The 18491-nt window shown below is 45.9% G+C and overlaps 1 protein-coding gene across 3 annotated transcripts in view; it reads right to left on the bottom strand.

Annotated features, from left to right (window-relative positions):
- The window catches only part of WDR76 (WD repeat domain 76), a 42152-nt gene extending 25326 nt beyond the window's left edge, over positions 1 to 16826 (bottom strand). The window contains exons 1-5 of one of the 3 annotated variants that reach the window (XM_024232939.3): positions 16651 to 16826; positions 15391 to 15792; positions 6332 to 6424; positions 5262 to 5317; positions 1747 to 1870 (exon numbers count right to left, since the gene is read on the bottom strand). In XM_024232939.3, the coding sequence (XP_024088707.1) occupies positions 1747 to 1870; positions 5262 to 5317; positions 6332 to 6424; positions 15391 to 15792; positions 16651 to 16710 (735 nt within the window). In that variant the 5' untranslated portion in view covers positions 16711 to 16826. Of the gene's footprint in view, positions 1 to 1746; positions 1871 to 5261; positions 5318 to 6331; positions 6425 to 15390; positions 15793 to 16625 lie in introns of all 3 variants that reach the window. The other 2 variants (XM_024232940.3, XM_054532725.2) reach the window with 2 other exon arrangements.
- Positions 16827 to 18491: the final 1665 nt, after the last annotated feature.

Below are 18491 nucleotides of genomic sequence, written 5' to 3'. Positions count from 1 at the left end.
TGTAATCCTAGCACTTTGGGAGGCCGAGGCGGGTGGATCATGAGGTCAGATCAAGACCATCCTGGCTAACGCGGTGAAACCCCGTCTCTACTAAAAATACAAAAAAATTAGCCAGGCGCGGTGACAGGTGCCTATAGTCCCAGCTACTCGGGAGGCTGAGCCAGGAGAATGGCATGAACCTGGGATGCAGAGCTTGCAGTGAGCCGAGATGACGCCACCGCACTCCAGCCTGGGCAACAGAGCAAGACTCTGTCTCAAAAAAAAAAAAAAAAAATTAGCCAGGCGTGGTGGCACACAACTATAGTCCCAGCTACTCTGGAGGCTGAGGCATGAGAATCACTTGAACCCGGGAGGCGGAGGTTGCAGTGAACTGAGATTGTGCCACTGCACTCCAGGCTGGGTGACAGAGGGAGACTGTCTCAAAAAGAAAAAAAAAAAGAAATACCAAAGTGCACCACACGTAGTAAGTGTCATTTGACAAACTGTGGTTTCAGTTGCATATATGTGTGATGCTTACAATGTAAATATATATATATATATTTTTTTTTTTAATTAATGTCTCAAGTGATGCTCCCACCTCAGCCTCCTGAGGAGCTGGGACTACAGGCACATGCGACCACACCCAGCTAATTTTTGTATTTTTTTTGTAAGAACAGGGTTTCTTGATGTTGCCTGGGCTGGTCTCAAACTTCTAGGTTCAAGCGATCCTCCTGCCTCAGCCTCCCAAAGTGCTGGGATTACAGGCATGGACCACTACACCTGGCCATAAATATATTTCTTGTGGGCTGAGGCTTCAAAAATATTTGAAGATATTCTTGTATGCTGCTTCCCATAACACCTAGATTTGCAATTTGCTCCCAAAGCACCAGCCTAATTAGTGCTATCTTCCTATTTACAATTAAACACTTACATATAAAGTATTAAAAATAGGTGTTCTTGAATAAAAAATATTTAGAAAATGTTTGCTAAATAAAACTCTACTCACTAAAATTAAACTACACATTATCACGTATTATTTATTAACATTAATAACTATATTCTATTGATTACTAAGCCCTTAATATGTGAGAAACTTTATAGATATGATTTCATTTATCTTAACAGTAGCTCTTTGAGGTTTTTTTTTAAACTGACGTAAAATTGTACGTATTTACTGAGGGTTCTATTATTGCTGACATTTTTTTAATGGGGAAACAATCAGAAAGGTTAATTAACTCACCCACAATCCTACAGCAGGTAAGTCCTGCAGAAATACAGAATCCAATCCAGTCTTTACGACTTCAAAATCTTACTCATTAAACCATACAAACGGGCCGGGCACAGTGGCTCACACCTGTAATCCCAGCACTTTGGGAGGCCGAGGCAGGCAGACCACTTCAGGTCAGGAGTTCAAGACCAGCCTGGCCAGCATGGTGAAACCCCATCTCTACCAAAAATATAAAAAATCAGCCAGGTATGGTGGCATGTGCCTGTAATACCAGCTATTCAGGAGGCTGAGGCAGGAGAATCACTTGAACACGGGAGGAAGGGGTTGCAGTGAGGCAAGATCATGCCACTGCACTCCAGCCTGGGCGACAGAGTGAGACTCCATCTCAAGAAAACAAAACAAAACAAAACCATACAACATTCAAGTATTAATGAAATATAAAATTAAACATAATTTAATGAACTTTTAGTCTAGTTTCAACACTTCAAATTTTTCAGTATTTTATTACATTAAAATATTATATTTGCACATTTTCTTACAGTTTCATCTGCTACTAATGTCGGCGGTGTTGGAGCTGCTGGTAATGAAACTCCCGAAGGATCAACTTTTAGTAATCTCATTGACCTTCTACATCCAATCCCATTTTCTCTCTTAGGCTTCTTTCTAAAGGAGTGGGGAAAAACTCATGTTACACTCACAAAACAATAAAATGTATTTACTAATATTAAAGAGATAACTTCTAGGAATATATCCCACAGATATATTTATAAATTACATAGATATATATATACATGGCCACAATTATTTTAATAAGAAGTATGGAAAAAACAAACCTAAATGTTCATCAAAAGGAGATGAGGTCTGTTAAATTATGGTATACATAGTTAATAGAATAATATGCAGCCATAAAAAGAATGATATAGATCTTTATGCACTGCTGAAAGGAACCCTCGGTTATAAAAAGCAAAAACAAAGACCAGTACGTGTTTAAAAAAAGGTTACATATACACATACATTTGTACATGCTGAGGTTACCTATGGAGGAATACACATAAAACTACTACTTCTAGGGAAAAGGCCTGGAAAACTAAGGTCTAAAATAGGAAGGAAACTTAAAACATTTCACTGCATTCCCTTCCATACACTGTAGTTTACTTTTTAAATAATATACATTCTCTATTTTTTTATGCACTATTTTTTCATTTTAAAAAAAGTAATTCATTTTAAAATGTTGGGGAAAGAGAAGCCTCTGAAATTATTTCCAAAAATTCACATAAAAAATTATCAGTTATAGTCCACATTACTTCGAGAATTAGTAAAACCTATTATTGATTGAAAGTACACTATATACTAAAAACTGTAGTCAACATTCCATCTCATATTTAATCCTCAAAAAAGACACCTGAGTATATGGAATATGGGCTGTCACACAATCCTAGAAATCTACTCCTAGAGAAACTCCCATACATAGGCACTAAGAGACTTAAGAATGTTTAGAGCAGCACTTTTCATAATAAAAATAACAACTCAATTGTTCATCAACAGTGGAATAAAATGTAGTACATTCATACAGTGGAATATCATATAGCAGAAAAAAATAATGAAATAAAGCTGTGCATATCAACATGGGTAAATTGAAAAGCATAAATATGTAAAGATGAGCAAAATAAGAAAATCTCAGAATATAAAAAAGGCATATTGTATGTGAACACCAAAAAAAGACAAAGCTAAACAATATAGTGTTTAAGGATACACTCATTGGTAGTAAAACTATAAATCAATAGCCAGGCACAGTGGCTCACACCTGTAATCCCAGCACTTTGGGAGGCTGAGGTGGGTGGATCACTTGAGGTCCAGAGTTCCAGACCAGCCTTGCCAACATGGCGAAACCCCGTATCTACTAAAAATACAAAATTTAGCCAAGCATGGTCATGAGCACCTGTAATCCCAGCTACTCAGAAGGCTGAGGCATGAGAATTGCTTGAACCTGGGAGGCAGAGGCTGCAGTGAGCCAAGATCATACCACTGTACTCCAGCCTGGGCAACAGAGCGAGACTGTCTCAAAAAAATAAATAAATAAAAATGAAACTATAGGCTGGGCACGGTGGCTCACGCCTGTAATCCCAGCATTTTGGGAGGCCGGGGCAGGCGGATGACGAGGTCAGGAGATCGAGACCATCCTGGCTAACACGGTGAAACCCCGCCTCTACTAAAAATCCAAAAAATTAGCCGGGCGTGGTGGTGGACGCCTATAGTCCCAGTTACTCGGAAGGCTGAGGCAGGAGAATGGCATGAACCTGGGAGGTGGAGGTTGCAGTGAGCCGAGATTGCGCCACTGCACTCCAGACTGGGCAACAGAGCAAGACTCCATCTCAAAAAAAAAAAAAAAAAAGCAATAAATAAATGCAAGGAAATATTACCACAAAATTCAGCAAAGTGGTTGTATCAGGAGGGACGGGTATATATGGGCCTTCAGGGGTACTCGAAATTTCTATTAACCTGGATGGCAGGTACATGGATGGGACCTGTATAATTTTTCAGCTACACAAATACATTATATGTACCTTTTTATATGTATATTTAATAATTTTCAAAAAATTTAAATCCTTCTAGATTAGCATAATGCCAGCTTTACAGAAAAGGAAAGAAAAAGTATATAAAGTATCCAAGGTTACTATCATAGCTGTAAGTGACTGAATCAAAACTTGAACCCAAATTTGCTAAATCTCAAAGGCTACACTCTCTCCTGTACATTATACAGCTTCCATGCTATCAACTTGCTACTACCTATACAACTATTAAGGGCTAGAATTTTGTGATTTAGGAAGAAATCACCAATCTTGGCTAATAAAAAACATGCAAATGTAAAGCTACTAATCAGCTGGCAACAGGACCAGTGCTACTGTTTTTCCAGTGTTAATGATGTTCCTCTTATAGTAACTTTTCACACTTGAAAATACTGGGCCATGATTAAAGGTCTAGCTTTTCTCAAGCTAATTGTCCTGTAACAGAATCAAACCAAGTAAATGAAGCTACATTTCATTAGGAACTGGCACTAAACAAATGAGCTAATGATACCAAGATTTTAGTTTCTTCATTTATATGTAAGCACTGCTAAAATGCAATGGAGATAATTCAAAATTTAAAAACCCTGGAGTTCAAATCCTAAAGCTATCACTTATAAGCTGTTTTGACTTTCAGCAAATAGTTGTTTTGTTTTTTTTTTTGAGATGGAGTCTCACTCTTATTGCCCAGGCTGGAGTGCAATGGTGCAATCTTGGCTCACCATGACCTCCGCCTCCCGGGTTCAAGCGATTCTCCTGCCTTAGCCTCTTGAGTAGCTGGGATTCAGACATGTGCCACCATACCCAGCTAATTTTTAATTTTTTTTTTTTTTAGTAGCAATGGGGTTTCTCCATGTTGGTCAGGCCAGTCTTGAACTCCCGACCTTAGGTGATCCCCCTGCCTCAACCTCCCAAAGTGCTGGGATTATAGGCATGAGCCACCGCACCCAGCCAACAATTTTATCTTTTGAGCCTGATTTCTAACTCACAAAATGAATATATTACCTACCACATACAGTGGTTGTCAGAGTTAAATGAGATAATATAGGACAAAATTGCTAGATCACTGCAGTATGTTTCATAGATATTCAATAAATGTTAACTCCTTTCCTTTATTCTAGGACTAAGAAAACAAAAACAAATTGAGATGCAAAAAGATAGCTAGAAAAATTAAAAGTAAGTAGAAGAATCTTTAAGAATAATAGTTTTCTAAGTGACAATTTAGTGGAAATAAAGATTTCCCTCCATTAGTAGCAACAATAAATATAAACAAAATTCAGCTCTCAATTTCATTTGCTTCATATTCCTTTGATGAAGATGAGAATTGTAAAGTTATTAAAGGGTAGCATTCCCTCAGAGATCCTAGAGGGACTGAGATTAAATAGCACTTTATGATCTGTTAAGCTTACTATGCCAAACCATTTTTTTTCAAATTATAAAACAGTTGAGCAATGTATCATGGTTCAGGCATTGCAAACTAGATATTTTACCTTTTGGATTTAGGAGGCTGTCTCTTCTCTATCATTTCACGGAGTCTTGCAGCAGACTGTTAAGTATAAAAATCATGTAAAAATGTTATAACTACATATCTTACCTTTTAAAATATTAAGCATCTGCTACTATACCCACACTAAACTAACGTCTATTCAGGAACTAAAGATCCTTAAGATAGGCCATGAGTCAGGATCAGCACCACTGTACTCCAGCCTGGGCAACGCAGCGAGACCCTGTCTCAAAAAAAAGACAGGCCGGGCATGGTGGATCACAACTGTAATCCCAGCACTTTGGGAGGCCAAGGCAAGTAGATCACCCGAGGTCAGCAGTTCGAGACCAGCCTTACCAACATGGTGAAACCCCATCCCTACTAAAAATACAAAAATTACAGGCGTGGTAGCGGGCGCCTGTAATCCCAGCTACTCAGGAAGGTAAGGCAGGAGAATCACTTGAACCCGGGAGGCAGAGGCAGAGGTTGCAGTGAGCCAAGATCGTGCCATTGCACTCCAGCCTGGGCGACAAGAGCAAAACTCAGTCTCAAAAAAAAAAAAAAAAAAAAAAGACAAAAAAATAATGGCTTAGAATCAACGGAATACAGTAACCTCTTCCTATTAAGCACAAAACCTGCTCCTATTTTACCCTCCCTCATCTGACACTATGAAACCTGGTATGTTATTGATCTGGGGGGAGTTATGACATCTTGGGTTTTATGGCTCTTGTTGTTGCTGTTTTGAGACAGGGTCTTGCTCTGTTGCCCAAGCTGGAATGCAGTGGCACGATCATAGTTCATGGCAGCCTTGACTTTCCAAACTCAAGCCATCCTTCCACTTCAGCCACCCCAGTAGCTAGGACTCCAGGCATGCATCACTATGCTCAACTAATTTACTTTTTATAGAGATTGGCGGGGGCGGGGGTGCGGCGGGTCTCCATATGTTACCCAGGCTGATATCAAACTCCTGGCCTCAAGCGATTCTCCCACCTCAGCCTCCCAAAGTGACAGGATTACAGGCGCTACCCACTGTTCCCGGCCCTGCGTCTTGGTTTTAAATACAGACTCCACACAAACCTCAGACAACTGAAGAGAAGCAAAAAAGTCTGCGTTTTCTGATATGTTCTTCAGTCTCTTCCTTTCGTAGGGTGACAATCCTGAAAAATCATCCTATAAAATTACACCAAAAAGATTCCATTACTTTATATAATCTATAGGAAAAGCACTTCACAAAACTACGTTTCATTTTGTACATGAATACTTTACTTCAAATTGTACTTCTCTATTCATTTCATGCCATCTTACAAAAACAGACATTTGCTGGATTGGATATTGCAGTAAGTCTGGATTTGGGATATCCCCAGAATATCTGTATGGCTTGCCAGTTAAGAAGTGATCTGATATTAGAAATCAAGTAGTATAATCTAGTAGCAAATTATTTCCTAGTGGCAGTTAATTGTACTATGACACAAAAGTTATTTTTGGCCAGGGGCGGTGGCTCACGCCTGTAATCCCATCAATTTGGGAGGCTGAAGTAGATGGATCACCTGAAGTCAGGAGTTCAAGACCAACCTGGCCAAAATGGTGAAACCCCATCTCTACTAAAAATATAAAAATTGGTCAGACGTGGTGGCTCACACCTGTAATCCCAGCACTTTGGGAGGCCGAAGTGGGCAGATCACCTGAAGTCAGGAGTTCGAGACCAGCCTGGCCAACATGGTGAAATCCTGTCTCTACTAAAAACACACACACAAAAAAAAAAAAAAAATTAGCTGGGTATAGCGGCAGGCACCTGTAATCCCAGCTACTCGGGAGGCAGGTGCAGGAGAATCGCTTGAACCTGGGAGGTGGGGGTTGCAGCAAGCCGAGATCGCACCACTGCACTCTAGCCTGGACAACAAGAGCGAAACTCCGTCTCAAAAAGAAAAAAAAAAAAAAAGTTATTTTTTTCCAACAAAAAAAGTCCTTTAAATGCAGTAGAGTGAATAAGTACATGTCTCTACTTTCTCCTAAAAAGCCACTAATGTAACAGTAAGCTAATTTTTTAAAACCCTGAGATACAAGACAGTATATTCAGGAAATAGCAAAATACTGTAAGAAAATTCAAAAAATAATAACTCGCCCCTCCTCCTCTCCCTCTCCCTCTCCCTCCTTCGGTCTCCCTCTCCTTCTTTTTTCGGTCTCCCTCTGTTGCGGAAGCTGGACTGTACTGCGGTGATCTCGGCTGGCTGCAACCTCCCTGCCTCGGGCTCCTGTGATTCTCCTGCCTCGGCCTGCCGAGTGCCTGGGATTGCAGGCGCGCGCCGCCACGCCTGACTGGTTTTTGTGTTTTTGGTGGAGACGGGGTTTCGCCCTGTTGACCTGGCTGGTCTCCAGCTCCTGGCCTCGAGTGATCTGCCCGCCTCGGCCTCCCGAGGTGCTGGGATTGCAGACGGAGTCTGGCTCACTCAGTGCTCAATGTTGCTCAGGCTGGAGGGCAGTGGCGTGATCTCGGCTCGCTACAACCTCCACCTCCCAACCGCCTGCCTTGGCCTCCTAAAGTGCTAAGATTACAGCCTCTGCCCGGCCATCCCGTATAGGAAGTGAGGAGCATCTCCGCTGGGCCGCCCCCGTCTGGGAAGTGAGGAGCGCCTCTGCCTGGTCGCTCCGTCTGGGAGGCGAGGAGCACCTCTGCCCAGCCACCCCGTCTGGGAGGAAGTGTGGAGCGCTTCTGCCCGGCCGCCACCGCATCTGGGAGGAAGTGAGGAGCGCCTCTGCCCGGCAGCCCCCTCTGGGAAGTGAGGAGCGCCTCTGCCCGGCCGCCCCCTCTGGGAAGTGAGGAGCGCCTCTACCTGGCCGCCCCGTCTGGAAAGTGAGGAGCGCCTCTGCCCGGCCGCCCCGTCTGGGAGATGAGGAGCGCCTCTGCCCGGCCGCCCGGTCTGGGAGATGAGGAGCGCCTCTGCCCGGCCGCCCAACGTCTGGAAAGTGAGGAGCGCCTCTGCCCGGCCGCCCTGTCTGGGAGGTGAGGAGTGCCTCTGCCCGGCCGCCACCCTGTCTGGGAGGAAGTGAGGAGCGCCTCTGCCTGGCCGCCCCCTCTGGGAGATGAGGAGCACCTCTGCCCCGCCGCCCCGTCTGGGAGGTGAGGAGCGCCTCTGCCTGGCCGCCACCCCATCTGGGAGGAAGTGAGGAGCGCCTCTGCCCGGCCGCCCCGTCTGCGAAGTGAGGAGCGCCTCTACCTGGCAGCCCCGTCTGGGAGGTGAGGAGCGCCTCTGCCCGGCCGCCACCCCGTCTGGGAAGCGAGGAGCGCCTCTGCCCGGCTGTCCCGTCTGGGAAGTGAGGAGCGCCTCTGCCCAGCCGCCCTGTCTGGGAGGTGAGGAGCACCTCTGCCCGGCCGCCCCGTCTGGGAGGTGAGGAGCGCCTCTACCCGGCCGCCCCGTCTGGGAAGTGAGGAGCGCCTCTACCCGGCTGCCCCCTCTGGGAAGTGAGGAGTGTCTCTGCCCGGCCACCCCGTCTGGGAAGTGAGGAGCGCCTCTGCCTGGCCGCCCATCGTCTGGGAGGTGAGGAGCGCCTCTGCCCGGCTGCCACCCCATCTGGGAGGAAGTGAGGAGCGCCTCTGCCCGGCCGCCCCGTCTGGGAGGTGAGGAGCGCCTCTGCCCGGCCGCCCCATCTGGGAAGTGAGGAGCGCCTCTGCCCGGCCGCCCCGTCTGGGAAGTGAGGAGCACCTCTGCCCGGCCGCCCCGTCTGGAAGATGAGGAGCGCCTCTACCCGGCCGCCCATTGTCTGGGATGTGAGGAGCGCCTCTGCCCGCCCGCCCCATCTGGGAAGTGAGGAGCGCCTCTGCCCAGCCGCCCTGTCTGGGAGGTGAGGAGCGCCTCTGCCCGGCTGCCCTGTCTGGGAGGTGTACCCAACAGCTCCGAAGAGACAGCGACCATCGGGAGTGGGCCATGAGGATGATGGCGGTTTTGTTGAAAAGAAGGGGGGGAAGTGTGGGAAAAAGAAAGGAGAGATCAGATTGTTGCTGTGTCTGTGCAGAAAGAGGTGGGCATAGGAGACTCCATTTTGTTCTGACTAGGATAAATTCTTCTGCCTTGGGATGCTGTTGATCTATGGCCTTTCCCCCAGCCCTGTGCTCTCTGAAACTCAGGGTGAAATGGATTAAGGGCGGTGCAAGATGTGCTTTGTTAAACAGATGCTTGAAGGCAGCATGCTCTTTAAGAGTCATCACCACTCCCTAATCTCAAGTACCCAGGGACACAAACACTGCAGAAGGCCGCAGGGACCTCTGCCTAGGAAAACCAGAGACCTTTGTTCATGTGTTCATCTCTCCACTATCATCCTATGACCCTGCCATATCCCCCTCTCTGAGAAACACCCAAGAATGATCAATAAATACTTAATAAAAAAAAAAAAGAACTCAATAACTAGTTTTTAAATCCATTAAAAGGCTTAAATTTAGAAAGTAGAACAAAAAGATAAACACACGGACAGAAAAGACAAAAAAATAGAGACTCAGTCTTAGAGGTCCAATATCCAATTCATTGTTCGAGAAACTGCAGAGAAATTGGAAGAGAATCAATTATTAAAAAATAATATAAATGGGAGGCCGGGTGTGGTGGCTCACGCTTGTAATCCTAGCACTTTGAGAGGCCGAGGTGGGCAGATCACCAGGTCAGGAGATCAGGACCATCCTGGCCAGCATGGCAAAACCCCGTCTCTACTACAAATACAAAAATTAGCCGGGCGTGATGACACGAACCTGTAGTCCCAGCTACTTGGGAGGCTGAGGACTCCCGAGAGAATTAACAGGAGAATTGCTTGAACCCGGGAGATGGAGGTTGCAGCGAACCCAGATCATGCCACTGCACTCCATCCAGCCTGGGCCACAGAGCAAGACTCCGTCTCAAAAAACAAACAAACAAACAAAAAAAGAAAAGAAAAGAAAAGAAAGGGCTGGGAACGGTGGCTCACGCCTGTAATCCCAGCACTTTGGGAGGCAGAGGCGGGCAAATCACAAGGTCAGGAGATCAAGACCATCCTAGCTAACACAGTGAAAGCCCATCTCTACTAAAGAATACAAAAAATTAGCCGGGCATGGTGGTAGGCGCCTGTAGTCCCAGCTACACAGGAGGCTGAGGCAGTAGAATGGCATGAACCCGGGAGGCGGAGCTTGCAGTGAGCGGAGATGGCGCCACTGCACTCCACCCTGGGCAACAGAGCCAGACTCCATCTCAAAAAAAAAAAAGAAAAGAAAAGAAAAGAAAGAAAAATAACGTTAAGTGGGAGACCGAAGCAGGAGGATCACTGGAGCCCAGAAGTTCAAGGTTGTAGTAAGCTATGATGACACCACTGTGTTCTAGCCTGGGCAACAGAGTGAGACCCCATCTCTAAAAAATAATAGTTTGAAAACAAATATTATTTTAAAGTTTCTCAAAACTAAAGACATGAGCTTCCAGATTAAAAAGGCCCAATGAGTATGCAGCACAATGAATGAAAAAGGACCCAGGCAAGCAAGCACAGTGGCTCATGCATGTAATCCCAGCACTTTGGGAGGCCAGCAGGCAGATCACTAGAGGCCAGGAACTTGAGACCAGCCTGGCCAACGTGGCGAAACCCCATCTCTACTAAAAATACAAAAAAACTAGCTGGGCGTGGTAGTGCACACCTGTAACCCCAGCTACTTGGGAGGCTGAGGCACGAGAGTTGCTTGAACCTGGGAGGCAGTGGTTCAGTGAGCCGAGATCACACCATTGCATTCTAGCTGCCAGGGCAAGAGCAAGACTGTCTCAAAAAAAAAAAAAAAAGCAGGCCGGGTGCGATGGCTCATGCCTGTAATCCCAGCACTTTGGGTGGGCGGATCACCTGAGATCAGGAGCTCCAGACCAGCCTAGCCACCATGGTGAAACCTAATCTCTACTAAAAATACAAAAATTAGCCGGGCATGGTGGCGCGTGCCTGTAGTCCTAGCTACTCAGGAAGCTGAGACAGGAGAATCGCTTGAACCTAGAAGGCAGAGGCTGCAGTGAGGCAAGACTGCCACTGCACTCCAGCCTGGGCGACAGGGTAAGACCCCATCTCAAGAAAACAAAAAAACAAAAAAACAAAGACGAACCCAGGCCTCAGCATGTTATCACAATTTTTTTTTTAAAGAGATAGCGCCTCACTCTGTCACCCAGGCTGAAGTGCATTGGCTTGATTATAACTTACTGCAGCCTTGAACTCCTGGGCTCCAGCCTTAGCCTCCCAAGTAGCTGAAACTACAGGCCTGCCTTACCACACCCAGCCAGAAAAGATCTTAAAAGCATGCATCGGGAAAAAAAAGATCATAAAGAATCCAGAATCAGAATGGCACAAACTTTCAACATTGAAGGAAGCTGGAAGACAATGGAACAATGCATTAAAAATTCTAAGGAAAGATTAAATTATTTTCAACTTACAATTCTAAATCCAATTAGGTCATCAATCAAATATAAAGCTAAAGACTTTTTCCAGGCCAGGTGCAGTGGCTCACGCCTATAATCCTAGCACTTTGGGAAACTGAAGCGGGCAGATCACGAGGTCAGGAGTTCGAGACCAGCCTGGCCAATATGGTGAAACCCCATTTCTATTAAAAAAAACAAAAAGTTACAGTGACCTGAGATCGCACCAATACATTCCAGCCTGGGCGACAGCGTGAGACTCCGTCTCAAAAAAAAAAAAAAAAAGACTTTTTCTGATATGCAAAGTATTGGCCTCGTATACACTTTTTCTCAGAAAGCTGTACTTCACCAAAATGAAAGAATAAACCAAGAAAGAAAGACATGGCATGCGCGGTGGCTCACGCCTGTAATCCCAGCACTGTGAGAGGCTGAGGCAGGCAGATCACTTGAGGTCAGGAGTTCAAAACCAGCCTGGCCAACATGGAGAAACCCCTTCTCCACTAAAAATACAAAAAATTAGCCAGGCATGGTGGCACACGCCTGTAATCCCAGCTACTCAGGACGCTGAGATGGGAGAATCGCTTGAACCTGGGAGGTGAAGGTTGCAGTGAGCTGAGATCGTGCCTCTGCACTCCATCCTGGGTGACAGAGTGAGACCCTGTCTCAAAAAAAAAAGTATCTTGGCTGGGCTCAGTGGCTCACACCTGTAATCCCAGCACTTTGGGAGGCAGAGGTGGGCAGCCTGCTTGAGCCCAGGAGTTTTAGACTAGCCTGGGCAATAAACATGGCACACCCACATCTCTACAAAATAAAAAGTCAAAATTAGCCGGGCAAGGTGGCACATGCCTGTAGTCCCAGCTATTTGGGAGGCTTTATTATTTACTTTTTTAAAACAAGAGTCTTGCTCTGTCACCCAGGCTGGAGTGCAGTGGCCTGATCTCGGCCCACTGTAAACTCCACCACCTAGGTTCAAGCGATTCTCCCATCTCAGCCTCCCGAGTAGCTCAGATTACAGGTACCTGCCACGATGCCTGGATAATTTTTATATTCTCTTTTTTTTTGGTGGGGGAAGTGGGGACAGAGTCTCGCTCTGTCGCCCAGGCTGGAGTGCAGTGGCGTGATCTCGGCTCACTGAAACCTCCACCTCCTCAGTTCAAGCAATTATCCTGACTCAGCCTCCTGAGTAGCTGGGACTACAGGTGCCCACCACCATGCCTGGCTAATATTTGTTATATTTAGGAGAGACGGGGTTTCACCATGTTGGCCAGGCTGGTCTCCAACTCCTGACCTCAAGTGATCCACCCACCTCGGCCTCCCAAAGTGCCAGGAGTACAGGCATGAACCACCATGCCCGGCCTAATTTTTGTATTTTTAGTAGAAATGGGGTTTCACCATTTGGGGCAGGCTGGTCTGGAACTCCTGATCTCAGGTGATCTGTCCACCTCTTTTTTTTTATTTTTATTTTTTCTTTAGGAGCAACTCTATTAACGGACCTATTTCATTACATCAAACTAAAATCTGCTTTATATTTACCCCGTATTCTTCAGAATCTTTTTTTTTTTTTTTTTTTTTTGAGACGGAGTTTCACTCTTGTTGCCCAGGCTGAAGTGCAATGGCACGATCTCGGCTCACCGCAACCTCCACCTCCCAGGTTCAAGCGATTCTTCTGCCTCAGCCTCCCTAGTAGCTGGGATTACAGGCCTGTGCCACCACACCCGGCTAATTTTGTATTTTCAGTAGAGACGGGGTTTCTCCATGTTGGTCAGGCTGGTCTCCAACTCCCCACCTCAGGTGATCCGCTTGCTTCAGCCTCCCAAAGTGCTGGGATTACAGGCGTGAGCCACTGATCCCGGCTTCTTCAGAATCTTACAGTCTAAGAGGCCAAAGGGATAACCTAATCCAGTGGTTCTCAAAGTGCAGTCCTCGACTAACAACATCAGCGTCTCTAGGAAACTGTTAAATATGAAAATTGGGCTGGGTGTGGTGGCTCAAGCCTATAATCCTAGCACTTTGGGAGTCTGAGGTGGGAGGACTGGTTGAGCTCAGGAACTCAAGACCAGCCTGGGCAACACCTCCCACCCTCCACCCCACCAACATCCCAACATCTCCATTAAAAAAAAAAAAAAAAGAAAGAAAAAGAAAAAAGATATGCAAATTGTATGCCCCAACTTCTGAATCAGAAACTGTTGGTGGGGCCCTGCAATGGAGTTTTAACAAACTCTCCAGGTAATTTTGATATAGCCTAAAGTTTGAGAACCACAGATTTTATCCAATCCCCTAAGGTGATTTGCTTAAAGGAACAAGGTTTCTTAGAAGTGGCCGTGCTAGGCCAGGCGCGGTGCTCATGCCTGTAATTCCAGCACTTTAGGAGGCCGAAGCGGGCAGATCACGAGGTCAGGAAATCGAGACCACCCTGGCGAACACGGCGGAACCCTGTCTCTACTGAAAATATAAAAAATTAGCCGGGCATGGTGGCGGGCGCCTGTAATCCCAGCTACTCAGGAGGCTGAGGCAGGAGAATGGTGTGAACCCAGGAGGAGGAGCTTGCAGTAAGCCGAGATCATGCCACTGCGCTCCATCCTGGGCGACATAACAAGACTCCGTCTCAAAAAAAAAAGAAGTGGCCGTGCTAGGCTCTCAACCCCAAATCCAATTCATTTACCCCATGCTGTCCCACTATGAGTCCTGGTTCTTAACTCTGGGATGAGAAAGCATAAAGCAAACTTCTATTTCATAACAATAAGCCTTCAATTATAGTATCTCCCTTTCCCTACTATCATTTTCTGTTCTATGAGTTCCAGCAACATTGTGTCATGTGCTATGTATGTTTTATCTTGTCCAGTTAAAATTTGTCACTTTGAATGGAGCACAGCCCTCCTGGTAGGCAGTAGAAGCCAAAAGAATTACAGACCAGGCTGGGCACAGTGGCTCACCCCTGTAATCCCAGCACTTTGGGAGGCTGAGGCGGGTGGATCACAAGGTCAGGAGTTAGAGACCAGCCTGACAAACATGGTGAAATCCCATCTCTACTAAAAACACAAAATTAGCCAGGTGTGGTGGCACGCGCCTGTAATCCCAGCTACTCAGGAGGCTGAAGCAGGAGAATCTATTAAACCCGGGAGGCCGAGGTTGCAGTGAGCCGAGATAGCGTCACTGCACTTTAGCCTGGGCGACAGAGCGAGACTCCGTCTCCAAAAAAAAAAAAAAAAAATTACACACCAAATTCCTTAAATTGATTGGAATTACATAGAACAAATGTGTTTCTCATGTATCTTATCTACTCTGTCATTTGTCTCCTTTTGCATTTAAAGGAAATATTATTCAACACATCCATAGAATCAATTTGTTTCCCTACCCTGATTATCAAAGGTCAGTCAATACCATGTCCCACAAACTGATGACTTCTGATATGCTGTACATAAACATGTAAAAGTGAGCAAGACACCATAAAGTATGACTAAACCCAAAAATATATGCAGTTAGTTTAGAGAAAGAAAAAGGGAAGCAGAGTAAACATTAAGTCAATCCTTTCATTGACACATCAATAGCAAGAGCAAAAATAACCCAAGGAAGTTATTTGTTAAACCTTAAAAATAATAAAAATTTATTATTACATTTATACTTACATTAGATGATGAAATAATTTGTTTGTACCAGAGAGATCCTTGAAAAACTTCGATTTATCAGAACTTCAAATTTCAAAAAAGAGAAACTAGAACAAGCTACTAATTAAGTGCTTACCAGGCCTGGTGTGGTATCTTCATCACTGTCTCCATCCTGACTACTTTCCACATCAACACTGAGATTCATCGCATCTGCCGTTCTCTTGGGTTGTAACTTGTTACTTTCAGTATGAACAGCTGAGGATGAATTTTGCAGCGTGGATTCTGCCTTGGAAGATGTGTTTTTCATCTTTGGAGGTATAATCCTTCTGCAAGTTTTCTTTATTTTAGTCTTCTTACATGCCACTTCATTGTTAGAATTCTCTTCTGATAGGGATTTGGGGCACGTAAGCTGGTCTAGCTGGTAATTACTGAGTGAAAAGGGGGCAAGATAGACCTTAGCTGTTTTTATTAAAACTGTAGTCTGTACTGGTCTCAGAGACACATAAGCGATGTTTTGATTTTCTTTATATTCATTTACCTATTCAGATCAACAAAAGAAAACAGAATATTAGAATTCCAAGTCCTGTGCCTTTTCTTACAGGATCCCCAACAGATCTAATAATTCCCATTTCCCAATGACAATATAAATCCAAATTGAGGCCAGGTGCAGTGGCTCACGCCTGTAATCCCAGCACTTTGGGAGGCCCAGTCGGGCGGATCACGAGGTCAGGAGATCGAGACCATCCTGGCTAACATGATGAAACTCCCGTCTCTGCTAAAAATACAAAACTTAGCTGGGCATAGTGGCACACGCCTGTAGTCCCAGCTACTCAGGAGGCTGAGGCAGAAGAATCGCTTGAACCCGGGAGACGGAGGTTGAAGTGAGCCGAGATCACACCACTGCCCTCCAGCCTGGGAAACAGAGTGAGGCTTAGGCTCAAAAAAATAAATCCGAATTGACACCCTGTAAGAAAACTTATTTTCCCCTCCAAAATCTAGATATATAATTCACTAACCTTAACCTCAATAGAATTCACTTAGTGGGCACATTTGTCCATAAGAGTTTTCCAGACCAATAATGATAATGACTAGCATTTGTGACTGGGGCAAATACCCCAACTGTCAGCTGCGGATTGTCTGGAATTATTTAGAGTGTGATCATAACTGTGGCAGAAGAAAACGAAGAAGGTTGAAGAAAGGGAATCCCAGATGTGACTCTCCCACTATTTCTAGGGTTATTGATAAGAACCTTTCATCAAAGCTGAAGGCCTCAGGGCAGGGATTCCCCCGCCTACCCCCGGTGCCAGGTGCCCTCGACCTCCCGGGCCTGTGTCCCGCATAACCCTCACAAAAACCGAGGCAGGAGCACACCTGGAAGCACCAGTCCGTTTCTCACCTTCATCTGGGGTCGCTGTCTGGAGTCCGCCTTCTCAGCCGCCGCGCCCGACCTGGACATCTTTCGGCTTCTTAGCGGCCGGCGCCTTCCCGCCAAGATTGCGGCGGGGAGGCCGGGAGGGGCGGGGCCGAGGCGAGGCGGAGCCCACTCAGATCCCCAGCGGCCGCAGCGCCAGAGCGGGAAGTTGGGGTTTTAGGCGCGCTTCTTAAGAAGGCCGCCTTGGCCGGGCGCGGTGGCTCCCGCCAGTAATCCCAAGCACTTTGGGAGGCTGAGGCGGGCGGATCACCTGAGGTCAGGAGTTTGAGACCAGCCTTGCCAACATGACGAAACCCCGTCTCTACTAAAATTACAAAAATTAGCCAGGCGTGGTGGCGCGTGTCTGTAATCCCAGTTACTCAGGAGGCTGAAGCAGAATTGCTTGAACCCAGGGGGCAGAGGTTGCCTGTGATCGCGCCATTGCACTCCAGTCTGGGCAACAAGAGTGAGACTCCGTCTCAAAAAAAAAAAAAAAAAATGCTGTCTTAAAGCCCTAGACTCAAATTCTTTAGGGATATCCTGGGGCTGAACTGACATTTTTACGTTTGACTGGTGATTTTGATTCTGGTGGTACTGGGATGTCGCTTTGAAAAACACTAGCAGGCCGGGAGCGGTGGCTAACGCCTGTAATCCCAACACTTTGAGAGGCCAAGAGGAGTGGATCACGTGGGCCCAAGAGTTCCAAACCAGCCTGGGCAACATAGTGAGACCCCATCTCTACAAAAAATACAAAATTTAGCCCGGCGTGGTGTTGTACGTCTGTAGTCCCAGCTACTCGGAAGGCAGGGGTGGGAAAATGGTTTGAACCTAGAAGGATGAGGCCACAGTGAGCCGTGATTGCGCGGAACTCCAGCCTGAGCGACAGAGCAAGACCCTCTTTTATAAATAATAAGATTCTGGCTATTCTCTTTAAGGTTCCTTCTAGCCCAAAACTGTTTCCTTGGTTGCTTAGTTGGGTCCCACACTGTTCCTTGCCTGAGATTTGTCCAGTTTCATTTCTTCTCCCACTCAAGGCCCAATTGTAGAACACAGGTGAAGTAATTTGGGTTAATCATATTAACAGCAACTTCAAGGCCCCTCATGACTCAAAAATTACTGATAAAACCAAACTTTTCATGGTGTCCTGTATAAAACATACTGTTTGTAGACTTCAAGACTTTGTTCCTACTGTCCCTTGTCTCCCCCGCAGTTATAAAGTCCTTTCTACTGTGAAATGTGTCCTGACTTTCCAATTAGCCAATGTATATATATATATTTTTTAACACGACTCAGCTTGTAAACTGGAGCTGCTTCTGTTATTACCCTGTAAGTCCTTAAAGGGTTCTTAAATAGGCCGGGTGCGGTGGCTCACATCTGTAATCCCAGCACTTTGGGGAGGCCAAGGTAGGTGGATCATCTGAGGTCAGGAGTTCAAGACCAGCCTGGGCAACATGGCGAAACCCTGCCTCTATTAAAAATACAAAAATTAGCCGGGAGTGGTGGCGCACGCCAACATTCAGCACTGTGGGAGGCCGGAGTGGGCGGATCCCTTAAGCCTGGCCAACACGGTGAAACCTCGTCTCTACTAAAAATACAAAAATCAGCAGGGTGTGGTGGCAGGCGCCTGTAATCCCAGCTAATCAGAAGGCTGAGGCACGAGAATTGCTTAAACCCGGGAGGTGGAGACTGCAGTGAGCTGAGATCGAGCCACTGCACTCCAGCCTGGGTGACAGAAGAAGACCGTCTCAAAAGAATAATAATTACTTAGATATTTAAATACAAACATTTTCCAGCCAGGAATGTATTTTAATAGTTAGTTTCCAGAA

This window comes from Pongo abelii, chromosome 16, assembly GCF_028885655.2.
Source record: "Pongo abelii isolate AG06213 chromosome 16, NHGRI_mPonAbe1-v2.0_pri, whole genome shotgun sequence".
Lineage (NCBI taxonomy): Eukaryota > Metazoa > Chordata > Mammalia > Primates > Hominidae > Pongo > Pongo abelii.
This window is presented reverse-complemented; position numbering and strand designations above follow the sequence as displayed.